Here is a 13463-nt window from a genome sequence, read left to right as displayed (position 1 = left end):
AAGAATAAAACTTTCAAGTACATTGCACCGAAGATCGCATTTTTCAAAATTGCCCCTATTTTGAACTCAAAGATCTCAGACTTTGTTTGCATTTTTCTCATCACTCACCAGGGACTTCAGTGTCGAATTTTTTCCTGCATTTTCTTGCATTTACTTTTCTTGCTTTGCTTTTTACCTCTTTTCCTTTCCCTCAACTTGGTGGGTTTTCACATGGTGAGTAGCGTCAACCCCATACCCAGGCAATTCAGAAATACAGCTAAAATTTTGCGGCATTAGAAATTTTCTTGACAAGACCATTGCAAAGAACAGAAGTCAGGACTTTCGACTTTTGTAATGGGTTCAGGTGGGGTGCTTAGAAAAGTTAAGGGTTGAAGGTAGATTTCAAGAGTGGTTTTTTTTTTTTTTTAAACTGCCAATCATATCTGGCAGACGGGCACTACGCCCTTTTATTAATAAACAACCAAAGAACAAGGAGCTAAAGCACAAAAACAAAAAGCCAACGAGCCAAACCTATCTTCGAAGCGAGAAACGGAAATTGGGAACCTGCTCCCTATCTAAAACAAAGAGGGACCTAGACAAGCGTGGAAGAGAAGACAAAGTGGGATAATCCAAGTGCCCGCTACAAGCAACGCCCACAGCAGCCAAAGAGTCAGCAACCGTATTCGCCTCCCGGAAACAGTGGGAGAGACGAACCCCCAACGGCAAAATTGCTCGAATCGCTCTAATCAGCGGCCGTACTGCCCACGGAATCGAAAAACTCCCTGCCACCACAAGAACCAAAACCTGCGAGTCAGACTCAACTTGGACCATGGAGAAACCCATCTGCTGGCACAGTTGGAGTCCATGAAGCATTGCATACGCCTCCGCCTGCAAAGAGTCTACCAGCGGTAATTTGGCCGCAAACGCTCCAAGGAACGATCCATCGGACCGTCAGAGAATCCCACCAATACCACTAGCACCGGCCGTAGATGAGGAAGACCCGTCAGTATTAAGCTTGACAAACCCATTCTGCGGGAATTCCCAACTAACCAAAGTAGAACTTAAGGGGCGCTGGATCCCCCAGATGACGGACACAAGTCCCCCAAATTCAGGCGGAAGTGAACCCCCAGGAAACTTGACAGAACAAATAAGCCAAAGCTCATGAGATATAGAGTAACACAGGGTTTGGACAGACCACTTAATGCCATCGAAGCGCCATTTATTCGAAGCCTTCCACAAAAACCAAAGAATGATCAATGACAAAATCCTGTACAACCACCGAATCGACATCGTACTCACAGGTTGAGACCACCAGGTCATACATCTAGTCCGATAGCCGCAATAAGCCATCGGAATCCCCAACCGACACTCAAAAAATGACCAGACAGCCTGGGCCACCAGGCAGGAGGAAAACAAATGATCAGCCGTCTCTTGAGCAGCCAAGCACAACGGGCACTGGGAGGGCCCCGCAAACCGGCACCGAGTACGTAACACATCATCCAAAGGCAACCTACTGGAAAACAACCGCCATGCAAAACAAGAAACCTTAAGTGGAATGGAGGAATCCCACAGCGACCGAAAGACCAGAGACTTCACTCCAGCCCGACGGACCAGCGGGTAAGCCGAGGCCGTGGAGAAAAAGCCCGAGGATGCCAACTGCCAACAAGGCTGATCTGGCAGATCCCCAAAACACATAAAAGTCTCCCCCATCACCTCCAAAATCTCTGTAGGAAGGAAAGACGAGAGACGAACCCAATCCCAACTCCCCTGAACACAAAAGTCACTAACCTTCTGGTCGGAAGAAAGGTCTAGAAACCGCCAGCCAAGGGGGCCCAAACCGCTCCAATTATCCCACCAGAAATAACAATCTCCCAGACAAACGTCCCAACGGATCTGTAATTCCATCTGCTCACAAACTTGGAACAACCGCCGACAGATCGCCGAACGCGACGGACCAACCACCACTTGATTAGGATGACCTCCCCGAAGGTACAAACTAGACAAAAACCTCGCCCACAGAGAGTCCTGTTGACGAAAGCGCCACCACAATTTACAAGAGAAGGCCTTAGAAATAGACTGCAAAGATCTAACCCCTAGGCCCCCTCCTCCACAGGGAAACACACCTTAGACCAACCACACCAGTGAAAATGGTTATCCCCCCAAAAAAACAGCACAAACATCCTCTCAATCTCCCAAATTGCCCCTCGAGTGGGCTCCAAGACTGCAAGCAAGTGAACTGGAATGGACGTAAGCACATGCCGAATAAGAATTAGCCGCGGCCCCATGGAAAGCCACCGATTCTGCCAGGACAGCAAACGAGCCTGAACTTTATATATGATCCCAGCAAACAAGGACTTAGATCGCCGACCCTCATACAAGGGGCACCCCAAATACGTGATTGGCAAAGACTTACGAGCAAAACCCGTTTCCTCCGCAACCCTCCGACTGCGAAGACCAAAAACCTTCTTAGAGAGTAAACAACAACTCTTCGAGACATTAACCAGCTGACCAGACACTCGCTGATAATCAATTAAAACACCCATGACTTTCCGCACCGAAACCCACCCCCCATTGCAAAAGACTATAACGTCGTTCGCATACCCCAGATGCACAGGGGGGGACCCTCCTGAAGGAACCGAATAAGGGATGAAACCACTACAGAGTGAAAGAGACAGGAACTCCGCCATAATGATGAAAAGCGCTGGAGACAGCGGATCACCCTGCCGCAAACCCCTAGTGGACCTGAAAAACCCGACCGGACCACCATTGATCAACACTGAAAAATGACAGGAGGAAACCAAACGCCAAACCATGTCCAACCAAACCTCACCAAACCCGAATTTCCGCATAACAGATAGCAGAAACATCCACGATACCCTGTCATAGGCTTTGGCCATGTCCAGTTTCAAAACCACATTAGAACCCCGGACCTTTCTCCCAATCCTAGAAATCATCTCCTGAGCAAGCAAAATGTTATCAGAATGGCCCTTCCCTTAACAAAACCACTTTACTGAGAGGAAATGAGTCGGGGTAGAACTTTCTCCAGCCGAGCCGCAAGAATCTTGGAAATAATCTTGTTCGAGAAATTCCAGAGACTAATCGGCCTAAAATCAGCAAAGGTCTTAGGGGCCGACTGTTTAGGAATCAAGGCCAACAAAGTGGCCGAAATTCCACACGGGAGATCCGCACCAACAAAGAAATCCGCGACTGCATCTGAGAGGTCCCCTCCTATAATATCCCAGCAAGCCTGATAAAAGGACCCTGGGAACCCGTCCGGGCCTGAGCAACTGTCCCTATCCAAAGAGAAGACCGCCCCTCGAACCTCCTCAGCAGTAGGAAGCCGTTCCAAATCCAGATTATCATCCTCTGACAAAATTGTCGGGATTCGAGACAATTTATCCCCCGTCACCTGATCCAGTGGCCCCTGGGTAAACAAGTCAGAGAAGAAAGTCTCCGCCATCGCATGAATAGAACCTACATCATCAGTCCACGCACCAGAGGAAGTCTGAAGCCGATGAATACGAACCTTCACCCTGCGTTGACGTACATAAGAGTGAAAAAACTTAGAATTGGCATCTCCCTCCTTCAGCCAACGTAACCTCGATTTCTGCCGCCAGAAGATGGCCTGACGCAACAAAGCTTCCTTCAAGACTGACGAAGCCTGCACCAGCCGCAAGTCCACCTCCGGGGATGGTCGGGCCGCCGCCTCAGCCTCCAACTGAGCAACCTCCTCCTCGGCCTGTTTTAAGGCATCGAACACGTTACCGAAAACATTTTTGTTCCAAACAGTCAAAGCCGCCTTAACCGCCTTCAACTTATACAAGAAGCGTCGCATCGGTCGGCCAGTGCTACCAGAGAGCCAGGCCTCCTGAACAACGCCCTTAAAACTAGCATGCCGAAGCCAAACATCTTGGAACCGGAAGCTCCTCGGAGATGACGAGCTTGAAATCAAGTAAGAAACCAGCAACGAAGAATGATCAGAAGCAGTGCACGCCAAGTGATGAACCAAAGGCACCACACCACTACCCAACCAGCCGCAATCAACCAGGACTCGATCCAACCGCTTCCAGACCCGCGCCCTACCCTGACGATTATTACACCACGTAAACAGGTTCCCAGAGAATCCCACATCTGTTAAGTCCAAATCCTGAATGAAAGCATGGAAGTCCTCCGACTCAGCCCTGCGAAAAGGCCGACCTCCTCTCTTCTCTTCCGCATACAAGATTACATTAAAGTCACCATGAAAGAGAAGAGGAAGACCCAACACCTGCAAAGCACATAAGCCCGCCCAAAGCTCGCGGCGGTCACTGACTGAGCAGGCCGCATGCACAAAGACCCCAACCACCTCAATACTCATCTGAGAGTGCGTCACGCGGAGGGCCAAATACTGAGAAGATTGACCCACAATAGAGCAAGAAAATTCACTAGAGTGAAAAACAACAAGGCGGCCATCATTGGTAGGACAACAACCATCAAAGCCCAACCTCTGGCGAATCCAATCAAAACGAGCAGCATCCATTTTGGGTTCACAAACCCCTAACAAGGAAAATTTATGCAATAGACGCAACTTACGTAAACGAGCTATAGTGATGGAGTTATCTAAACCCCGAACATTCCAAAACAATGACTTAAACATCACGTAAAGGAAAAGAAGAAGAGTGAGGGGGAAAACCTGGCGGGGCAGCGACCACCCCAGGCTGTCTCTGTTTCAAGTCGCCACGCCGGCGTTTAAGCGCCTCCATGGCCGCCAAGGGAGGAGCAGCTTTGCGTGGAGAAAGATTCAATTCTAATATTGCAACCTGCTCCTGCTGCATGTGCACCGACGAAGCGGTCTCGTCATCAACCGCCTCCGCAGCCACTTTGTCGGCAAGGTCATCAAAGATCGCCTCTGCAGCCGAGGCAATAGCGTCATCCACCAGCTGCTCCACCACTGCACCAGGCTCCTGCTGCCCTGCGGTAGGAAGCAGCGACAAAGGGACCGCTGCCTCCTCCACCCCATCCTAGTGTTTGTCATCCGAAGCCTCCTCCACAACTACATCATCCAGGTCTAACGGAGTCCCCTTGTGAGTGGCCTGCATCCCCAGAAGGGCCGAGACTCCCCGCCCATCCCCCGCAGTCGGGGATGCTGCCTCCACTGGCTCAGCAGCCTGGGCACTCGACCCAAGCCCAGGCACCGCATCAGGCCCAAGAACCACCCCCGACACTCTGTGCTTCTCGCCCACAAGCGCAGGCGCAACCAATTCCCCCGTCGCCGCTACCTTCTCACCCGCCACAGCCGCAGCTGGCGGCCTTCCCTTGCGTCGTCCCTGAGGCTGCGCCTCCCCAGTGGGCCGAGCCTGGGCCGTCAACTCCGGATGAAGCATCACGCAGTCATCCTTGCTATGCCCCTGTCGAAAGCACCCAGAACAGTAGGCCGGTAGATGCTCAATATCAAGATTCTGCCAGAACCCCTCCTGTCCGCCATTCCCAATCCAAACCCGGGACACTAACGGCTTCAAGAGATCAACCTCTACGCAAACCCTAGCCATGCTGGGACGGGACAAGGCTGCGGTAGCAGCATCAACGTAGAGCGGCACGCCAAACGTAGCAACAATCTGAAACAAGCACTCTTGATTGAAAAGATGAATGGGAAGTTTGGGCAAAGACACCCTCACCGGAACCACAGACGGATCCCGGTCCACATGAAATGAACGCGTCCACTTGAACAGCTTCATTGGCTGCCCCTAAACATACCAGACCCCACGAAGCCATAAACGATGATAATCCCTCTCATCTGCAACCCTGATGAGAATGTGACGGGGATCGAGCAGCCCAACAGAGACAGGCTACTTGAGATTAAGCGTGACGAAAAATTTACGAACCAGCTCCAGTGAAGGTCGACCCCGAGCAAACTTCCCAACCAGCGCATATCGAAAGGGGTCGGACAGCTTGTGTATCACCTCCTGTGAAAAGATCAAAGCAGGCTCTCCACGGTGTGTAGAGGCCGTCGCTTGAACCGAGAAGGCTGGCGCAGTAGGACTCATGAACAGGTCCGAAAAGGACTGCTGGATCTTCGCAGGTAGAGGCTGCCCCCCAACACCCGGGTGGGGGGCCTCCGAGGAAGCCATGCAAACCCTAAAAAAAACCTAGCCTGGAGACTAAAGAAGAGAGAGAAAAAGTCTTTTTACCATTCTACTTATCTTTAAAGTGGTGCATTTCAAGAGTGATTTAAGTAATCTGAGATCGCATTGTTGTGCCAACCCTATTTTAGGGTTAAATCAAGACTTGCCCCAGAGTTTATGCTCAATTGAGGCTTTTTCTCTTTCATTTTCTTTCTTTTTTTTTGATTTTTCGGCCTTTTGCCATTCTTTGAAATTTTCAAAATTTGCCCCAGTTTATTTGTGAACTAAGGTTCTCATTTCTTCTTTTGTCTTTTGATTTTGTGGCTTTTCACTTTTCACTTCTTGAAATTTTCCTTTTCAACTCAAACTTGCCCCAGTGTGGGGTTTGCGATTCTCAGGGGTTGCCAAATGAAGTATTTTATTCTGAAGGCTCAAAAGGGATAACTAGGGATAGAATGCTTGATCGGAAAAGAAGAGGGTCTGACTTTTAATCCGTTCCTTACAATAACTCTAAAAGGAAACTTTCATTAATGCGAAATTTCTTGCATGTATCTGAATTAATTGACTGAGGAAGACTCTTGCTCATTCATATCTATGAAACATAAGTGATCCGCCGGACATAACTGGTCCTTTTTCCTCTTTTCTTTTCTTTTCAAAATTGAAACCCAGGTAGAATCAAATTTCCCCAATTCGCGGTTCCCTTCTTATTCTAGCATTTTTGCTTTTCCCTTTTCCTTTTTTCTTTTTCAAAATTCCCCAATGTGGGGTGCGATCATATGTGCACTCGAAAAGAACCACCAATTTTTAGCTCAAATGAGGATGCAAGGGATGATCAGTGTTTAGGTTGTAGAAACGATGGCCAAAGTATCATTCTTACGCCTCATGACAACCAAAGTAATGAAATGGTCATTGAAAATTCATTCCCTTTTTGATATTTGAAAATTTTCCAATATAGGGTAGTGATCATTAGGGCTCTTATTTGAAATGAAATTATTCTTTCAAAGGCTCAAATGGGAAAGCAAATGATAAAAATGTGTATAGGTAGAGAAACGAATGCTCAAAGTATCATTCCAAATTTTCAAAACAAAACAAGAATAATGCACATTTTTGCCTTCACTTAGATGTGAATTGAATGTGATTAGACACAGTGAACATTTCTCAAGCAAAGATTGCCCCAATTTGCAATTTATCAATCAATGTGACTGATTTTATTTTGGGGTTAAGTGAATGGGCAAAATACGAATTGTACAGTGAATTGTACAGTGAAGGAGAAAAGATATCTCATGAGGCCTTTTGAGTGACCATTCACCTTTTTTCTGAGCACTCTTATTGTATAGCTCGGATCACCAACCTAGTGTACATGAGGATTTTAAAAAGTGTACACTTATGAAATTCAGGCTAGAGGTTGAAAAAACCTCAATTTGGTCTTATTTCTCAAAATTCATCATGAACTCTCCAAGGAGTAAGAATAAAGAATGAAATATACATAAATATACACAAAACAAAAATTGTCCAAAAATTTTATTGCTGAAAAAGTTTGAAACAAAATTTCTCATTCAATTATGATACAAATGAGAAGAGAGAAACTTGTAAAGAGCTTCACATATACACTTTTGCCTCCTTTTCTTTTGGAACAAAATGTACTAACAAATCAAATAAACAGAATTTTCTTTTGGAAAACAATTATAAAATCTCTCAGAGGTTTTAGCGTAGAGCTTCCAGATAGATCATTTATGTTTTCATTGTAGGATCTGCCCAAAAATCACACAATACTTGCAATTTTGACACTTTATTAGATCCAAATTATCATCAGATATAGAAAAATATTTTCACCTTATTGAAGCATTTTTTTTTATGAATGCAGGGAAGGGGGAAAACAAAAGAAAAATACCCTGAGTTAGTAAATAAGAATATAAAATCGGTATGCATGTCCTATGGGAGAACCCTTTTATGCCAAGGGTAGGCCTAGCATGAAAATGCAATCCTCCAGAGCAGGCACTATACAATACCTGATGGATCCGATCAACTCATTGAGTGAAAAATAATTTTGAAGAATTTGGTCAATTGGAGAGACAAAAGACATTTGTCAAAATAAGGACAATGTCCGAATGAATTGATCACAAATGCACGGGTTTGACCTTGATGAACTTCCTATCGAAGAGATTGGAATTCGTTTGACAAAATTTTTCCTCAGTGAAGCACGGGTCCAAACCCCAACTGATCAAATGGCTGGATGCAATGGATGGTTTTTTCAAAAATCGACTAAGTTTCCCAATTTGAAATTCGACATTGAAACCCTAATTGGTCAAACGGGTTGAATGAAAATGACAATTTATTTAAAATCAACCAAATTACCCTAAAAAGGGAAACTAGTCAAATGAATTGAGTGAAATTTAAAAACTTACTCAAAATTGATCGAATCATCCTAAAAGAAATTGGTCAAATGAAATTGAGAATTTTATTCAAAATGGACCGGATCATCCTAAAAATTGAAATTGATCAAATGAATTGAATGAAATCGAGAACTCATTCAAAATTGACCAGATCGCCCTAAAAGGGTAAATTGGTCAAATGAATCGGACGAAATTGTTGATTTATCGAAAATCGACAAAATTGCCCTAACTAATCAAATGAATTGAATGAAATTGGTGATCTTATTCAAAAATCGACTAGATTGCCCTAAAAATGAACAAATTGATAAAATGGACTGGATGTAATTGGTGAATAAAATAGTCCAGTTGATTGAATGGAATTGACGGCTTATTGCGATGCATTAGTCCATGAGCCTTCTAAAATCAAATTTTGGCCTTAATTTATTTATCGTTTCAATAGCGAGAAATTATTTGTGAATTTCTTCAAATTAATGTCCTTTGCGCAAGGGATTTTTACCAACTTTGATAAAATGGCCAAAAAGTGATTATTAGACGCTCATATTCCAAAAATCGCTCTTATGAAGACGATCGGATCCTCCCTTACCTTGTGCACTACCCCTTTGGATGGTACAAAATGTAAACGTGCAAGTCTCTTTGGATTAAGTATCCGAGACATAAGGTGGCTTATTCCTAACACGGGATCCCCTAAACTGCATTCCCTTTCTAGGGTTTATGCGTGATGCCATTTATTAAAGCGATGTAAATATGCAATTTGAAATGAAACGTGACCTAAGGAACCCTTTATTTGCCAGGATAGGCCTAAAATGGTATGGCATTATTAATTTATGAACAAAATATACCACAATTTTCAAACGTGCAATAGCCTATCTACAAGGGTAGGTCCTAAAAGGAGGTCATGCCAGACCTCTTATTTCCTAACGTTTGTGAATGCAAAAGATAAGAAACAAGGAAACGTTAGTTCATAACACATAATCACATAACACGTTGGACAATTAAAAAGCAACAAAGATATATAAGGAAAGGGGGTGGGATCCCTCCCCTCGTGAATGGTGTTCCTAATTTAGGGTGAGGTCGACTCTACCCTAGGCAATTCTAATATGGATGCATGAGGCTGGGGTTCGCTAATGCATCTAGACTCGATAAGCTCAGGTCCCCGAGCCTTCAGACTTGGAAACCAAAGGTCATCACTCCCAAGGTTCCTTGTCGGTGGCTCGAGCGATTCCCCAAACACCGCTACCCACACGTCGTGTCACGGCTGCGTGTTTGAGTGAATCTATCAAAAATCCTCAATCTTCGACTAAAAGTTAAAGGCTATTAACCCAAAGCTTAAAGCGGAAGATTAAGTGACCCCTCGGATCGTGCTACGCACACGTTGTGTCACGATCACACGTCCAAGTGGGTCGGCTAAAATCCTAACAGGGTGGAGTGGCATGACAAGACACTAAAGAAAAAGTAAATGGGGGGTGAAAAGATTAAAACGTATGCTCGTATGCTAGTGCTCGTTTGGAGGGGAGAGATCAAGAACCAATGCGAGGCTCTAGGGTGACACACCCCCCTAAATGCAATGCAAGCGCGAGATAAACAAGTAAACATACATCCAAACAATCAATCATACATACACGAGCGAGGGGGTAGTTTAATGCATATGTGAGACAAAAAGGTCCTAAAAATGGAAGATGCAACCTTAATATCCACATGCCATGCATAACAAGGGTAGAAAAGGGAAAAGAATGGCTAAATCAAATGTTTGGACCCACTTAGGAAGTCCCCAGTGGAGTCGCCAACTGTCGCACCCCACTTTTTGAAAATGGTGTGAATGTAGTGTGTGTAGTGTGTGTGAACGTGTGTAGAAGTGAAAGCAAAGACCGTGGGATTGTAAAATGCGACGGTTTTGGTCAAGTAAAGTTCAAAAGGGTTTTATGTATAAAAAATGGAGTCGCCACTTGGTATAGAGTTAGGGTGTACCAAGTCACCCAAAAATGATTTTTGTTTTTGAATGAAAAAGTAAACAAACCCTTTTTGAAAACTTTTAGGTCTACGTAACCAAAAAAGGGATCGGGGGTCACGTTTGGTAAGGGAGAAGGCAAAGGCGGAGCCTAAGGCACTCCCTTACCCTAGTCAAAGCTAGTTGCTTGACTTAGCCCCACGTTTCCTAATTTTCTACCCAAGGTATGTATCGCATGTTGGATATGACTAGATGAATGCGAAATGGAAAGGAAAATGCAAACCTAAATCTAAATGTCTCTTATGAGATTTTTAGTCCCAATCACATGGGTTTGTGATGGCCAATAGGAAGAATCTCATAGAGGTCATAGGAAAATGCAAATGAAGACTCAAATATGTGCAAGTGTGAAAATGTATGAAGGATGCGAAATGTAAAAAAAAAAAGGTAAGTGCAAGTGTGAAAATGTGATAAAATAAAGGTGTTCATGTGTAAATGGATGAAAAATAGAATAGTAGATACATATAAGTGTAATTTTGAGTGCCATTCGTGAGGTGAGAAATAAATAAGTGATAAAAAGATGTTGAGAAAGTGTGGATTGAGAAAAATGAGAAAATGTGGTTAAAAGGTAAAGAGGTGATATAAAAAAGAATGCAAGTGTATGACCCTAAGGGGATGCATCAAGTCGGGCACGGGAAGGACTCCTAACTTTACGACTTTGATTTTCCCTTGGATTAGAAGGAAGAACTAGCGTGCTAAGGCTATTTTGTAGCCAAACTCGCTCGTTTCCCTTATCGAAAGGGGACTCTCAAGCAAATGTACCTTATAACTAGCATGAGATGCAAAAGCCTAAAATGAGGGGAAAAAGGGTTCGAGGAGCATGCCAAATGATAAAAACTAAGAAAAATGCATGAAATGTAGTGAACATGCAAGTATGCACTAACGAAAGGGGGACGGTCTATTGGGTCTAGCGTTGGACTAGCCCTTTCTATGAATTCCTAACGAAATAATGAGCCACAACTAGCATTGGGCTAGTGTGGTGACGTACATTCATCCATCACATTCATCTACGACTATAGAAAGCAAGTAGACATGCCAAACACTCATAAACACATAGCACATAACACTTAGCATGCTCGACTAGATGCAAGAACCTAATAAAGCAAATTAAACACATAGCCACAAAAGCAAGCAACCAAGCTAATAGACCTATTACATTTGCTAGCTAGGCACACGTCTTCAATAGGTCTTCATCAAATGCTCTCCAAGCCCTATCTATTACAAGCCAAGAAGTGTACACATACCCCATAAATAAAAGAATGACTTAATAAAAGCAAAAGTAAATGAAATGAATTAAAGGAATTAAGGAAAGGCAAGGACAGCAAGTAGACATGCAATTCTCACTTAGCACGTTGGATCACATAGGGGAGAAACAAAAAGATAAAAGAAGTTATACCTCCCTTGGAATGGTGCCCAAATGAAAGAAAAATGGCTTATTTATCCTCCAAAATAAAAGAAATGGTCAAGGTACCAATTTATTTGTAAAAATTAAAGAAAACATGCAAACACGGGCTCACATGGTCATAAAGCTCTTAAATTCATGCATGAAGTGCAATTTAAACAAAGCATAGTAGTTAATTGAAGCAAACAAGCAATAAAGCTGTAAAATTAAAGCCGCCAAGGACCAAAATGAAGAGATTATTCAATTGGTTGGGTCCCAGTGAAACAAAGGGGAACTTGGGGGTTGGAATGTAATTTTTCTGAAAGTTTTTCATGCAGCTCATGCAATCCACGAAGGGAAAGGCAAACTTCTGCAACATTTTTGCCCTTAAGCCTTCAGCAGCTCAAAACAAACATCCGAACGCAGCTGGCTTTGAAAACCAATTCTTTGATCAAAATCATAGTGTGAAACTAGGCCACAAGGCCCATAATTTTAATCATTAAACACCAAAATTTGGTTGCAGGATTCAACAAGGAACTGGAATTGACCGAAAGGAAAAGGAAATGCAGCAAAGTTTCAGCAAGCTAGGAAGCTTTCGGCAACCGAGAATGAATCAGGATTTTTTTCAACCAAGCATCAAAAGCTTTGGATTAAGGCAAAAACCACAACAATACTACAACTCAAACAATCAACAAACATAGAAAGAAACAATGCAAGCTCCTAAAATTTTATGCAGGCCTATGAACGAAACTGCTGCAACAACCTGCTGCATTTTCAGTTAGCCAAAAGTGATTGTGCGATGGAAAAGGAGAATGAACTAATGTGGGCTCGTGTGGACTTGGGATAGTGAGAAGGGAAAAAGAAAACGCAGCTCCTATCAATCATTGCTGCGACAAAATTCTGCTATAACCTGCAGTTCAACTCACATAATTTTCACAGCATTCAAAGGCATACAACAGCGGACAGATTTTTCATTTTCTGTTAAGACAAACTCATCAATCAGTATACTAACAGATTCAAAACACCAAATCAGGCCCAACCAAACTCAGCCAGGCTTCTGAGCAATCCATAAGACTCTACTGGAATACAAGAAAACAACTACTTGAGCAAATAAACAAACAGGATAAAGGAGAATGAAACCGGCATCACAAACAACAGGTCTAAAATGCAGCAAGCAACGTGAGGACTTGCCGCAATTTCGTTTGAACAGAACACTCTCAATAGCTTTGTTAACAACACAAATGCAGATACTTACTTCCAACAAATCCAATAATGCTACTACATACGAGAAATTCAGCACAGATACAAAGCAATAACTTGACAACAAAGAGATGACCATTGCTGCAATGAGCCGAAAGCTTCAAGCTCATTGCAGCAGAATTTTATGCACAATATCTCAACCCCAATATAATCTGACCCAGAAAACAAGATCATCCAACAAGGCTATATAAAACAAGAACCAGTAAACAACGAAAAGAAATCATCTTTGACCTATGAGATGTACGGAAACATAAAAATAACAGAAATGAACTGCCTTTCTCAATCCTTTGCTACACTCATGGGCTTCGTATGGGGATGGACATGAACAAGAAAAAAGTAGAGGGATA

The 13463-nt window shown here is 43.6% G+C and overlaps 1 protein-coding gene across 1 annotated transcript; it reads right to left on the bottom strand.

Moving 5' to 3' along the window:
* Nucleotides 1-510: 510 nt before the first annotated feature.
* On the bottom strand, nucleotides 511-852 carry LOC113724398 (uncharacterized). Its single transcript, XM_027247308.1, has one exon. It carries the CDS (start codon nucleotides 850-852, stop codon nucleotides 511-513), a length of 342 nt encoding a protein of 113 aa, XP_027103109.1.
* Nucleotides 853-13463: the final 12611 nt, after the last annotated feature.

Source organism: Coffea arabica, chromosome 2c (assembly GCF_036785885.1).
Source record: "Coffea arabica cultivar ET-39 chromosome 2c, Coffea Arabica ET-39 HiFi, whole genome shotgun sequence".
NCBI classification, from domain to species: Eukaryota; Viridiplantae; Streptophyta; class Magnoliopsida; order Gentianales; family Rubiaceae; genus Coffea; species Coffea arabica.
The sequence above is the reverse complement of the archived record's forward strand: the minus strand, read 5'-3'. Positions and strand labels throughout refer to the sequence as shown.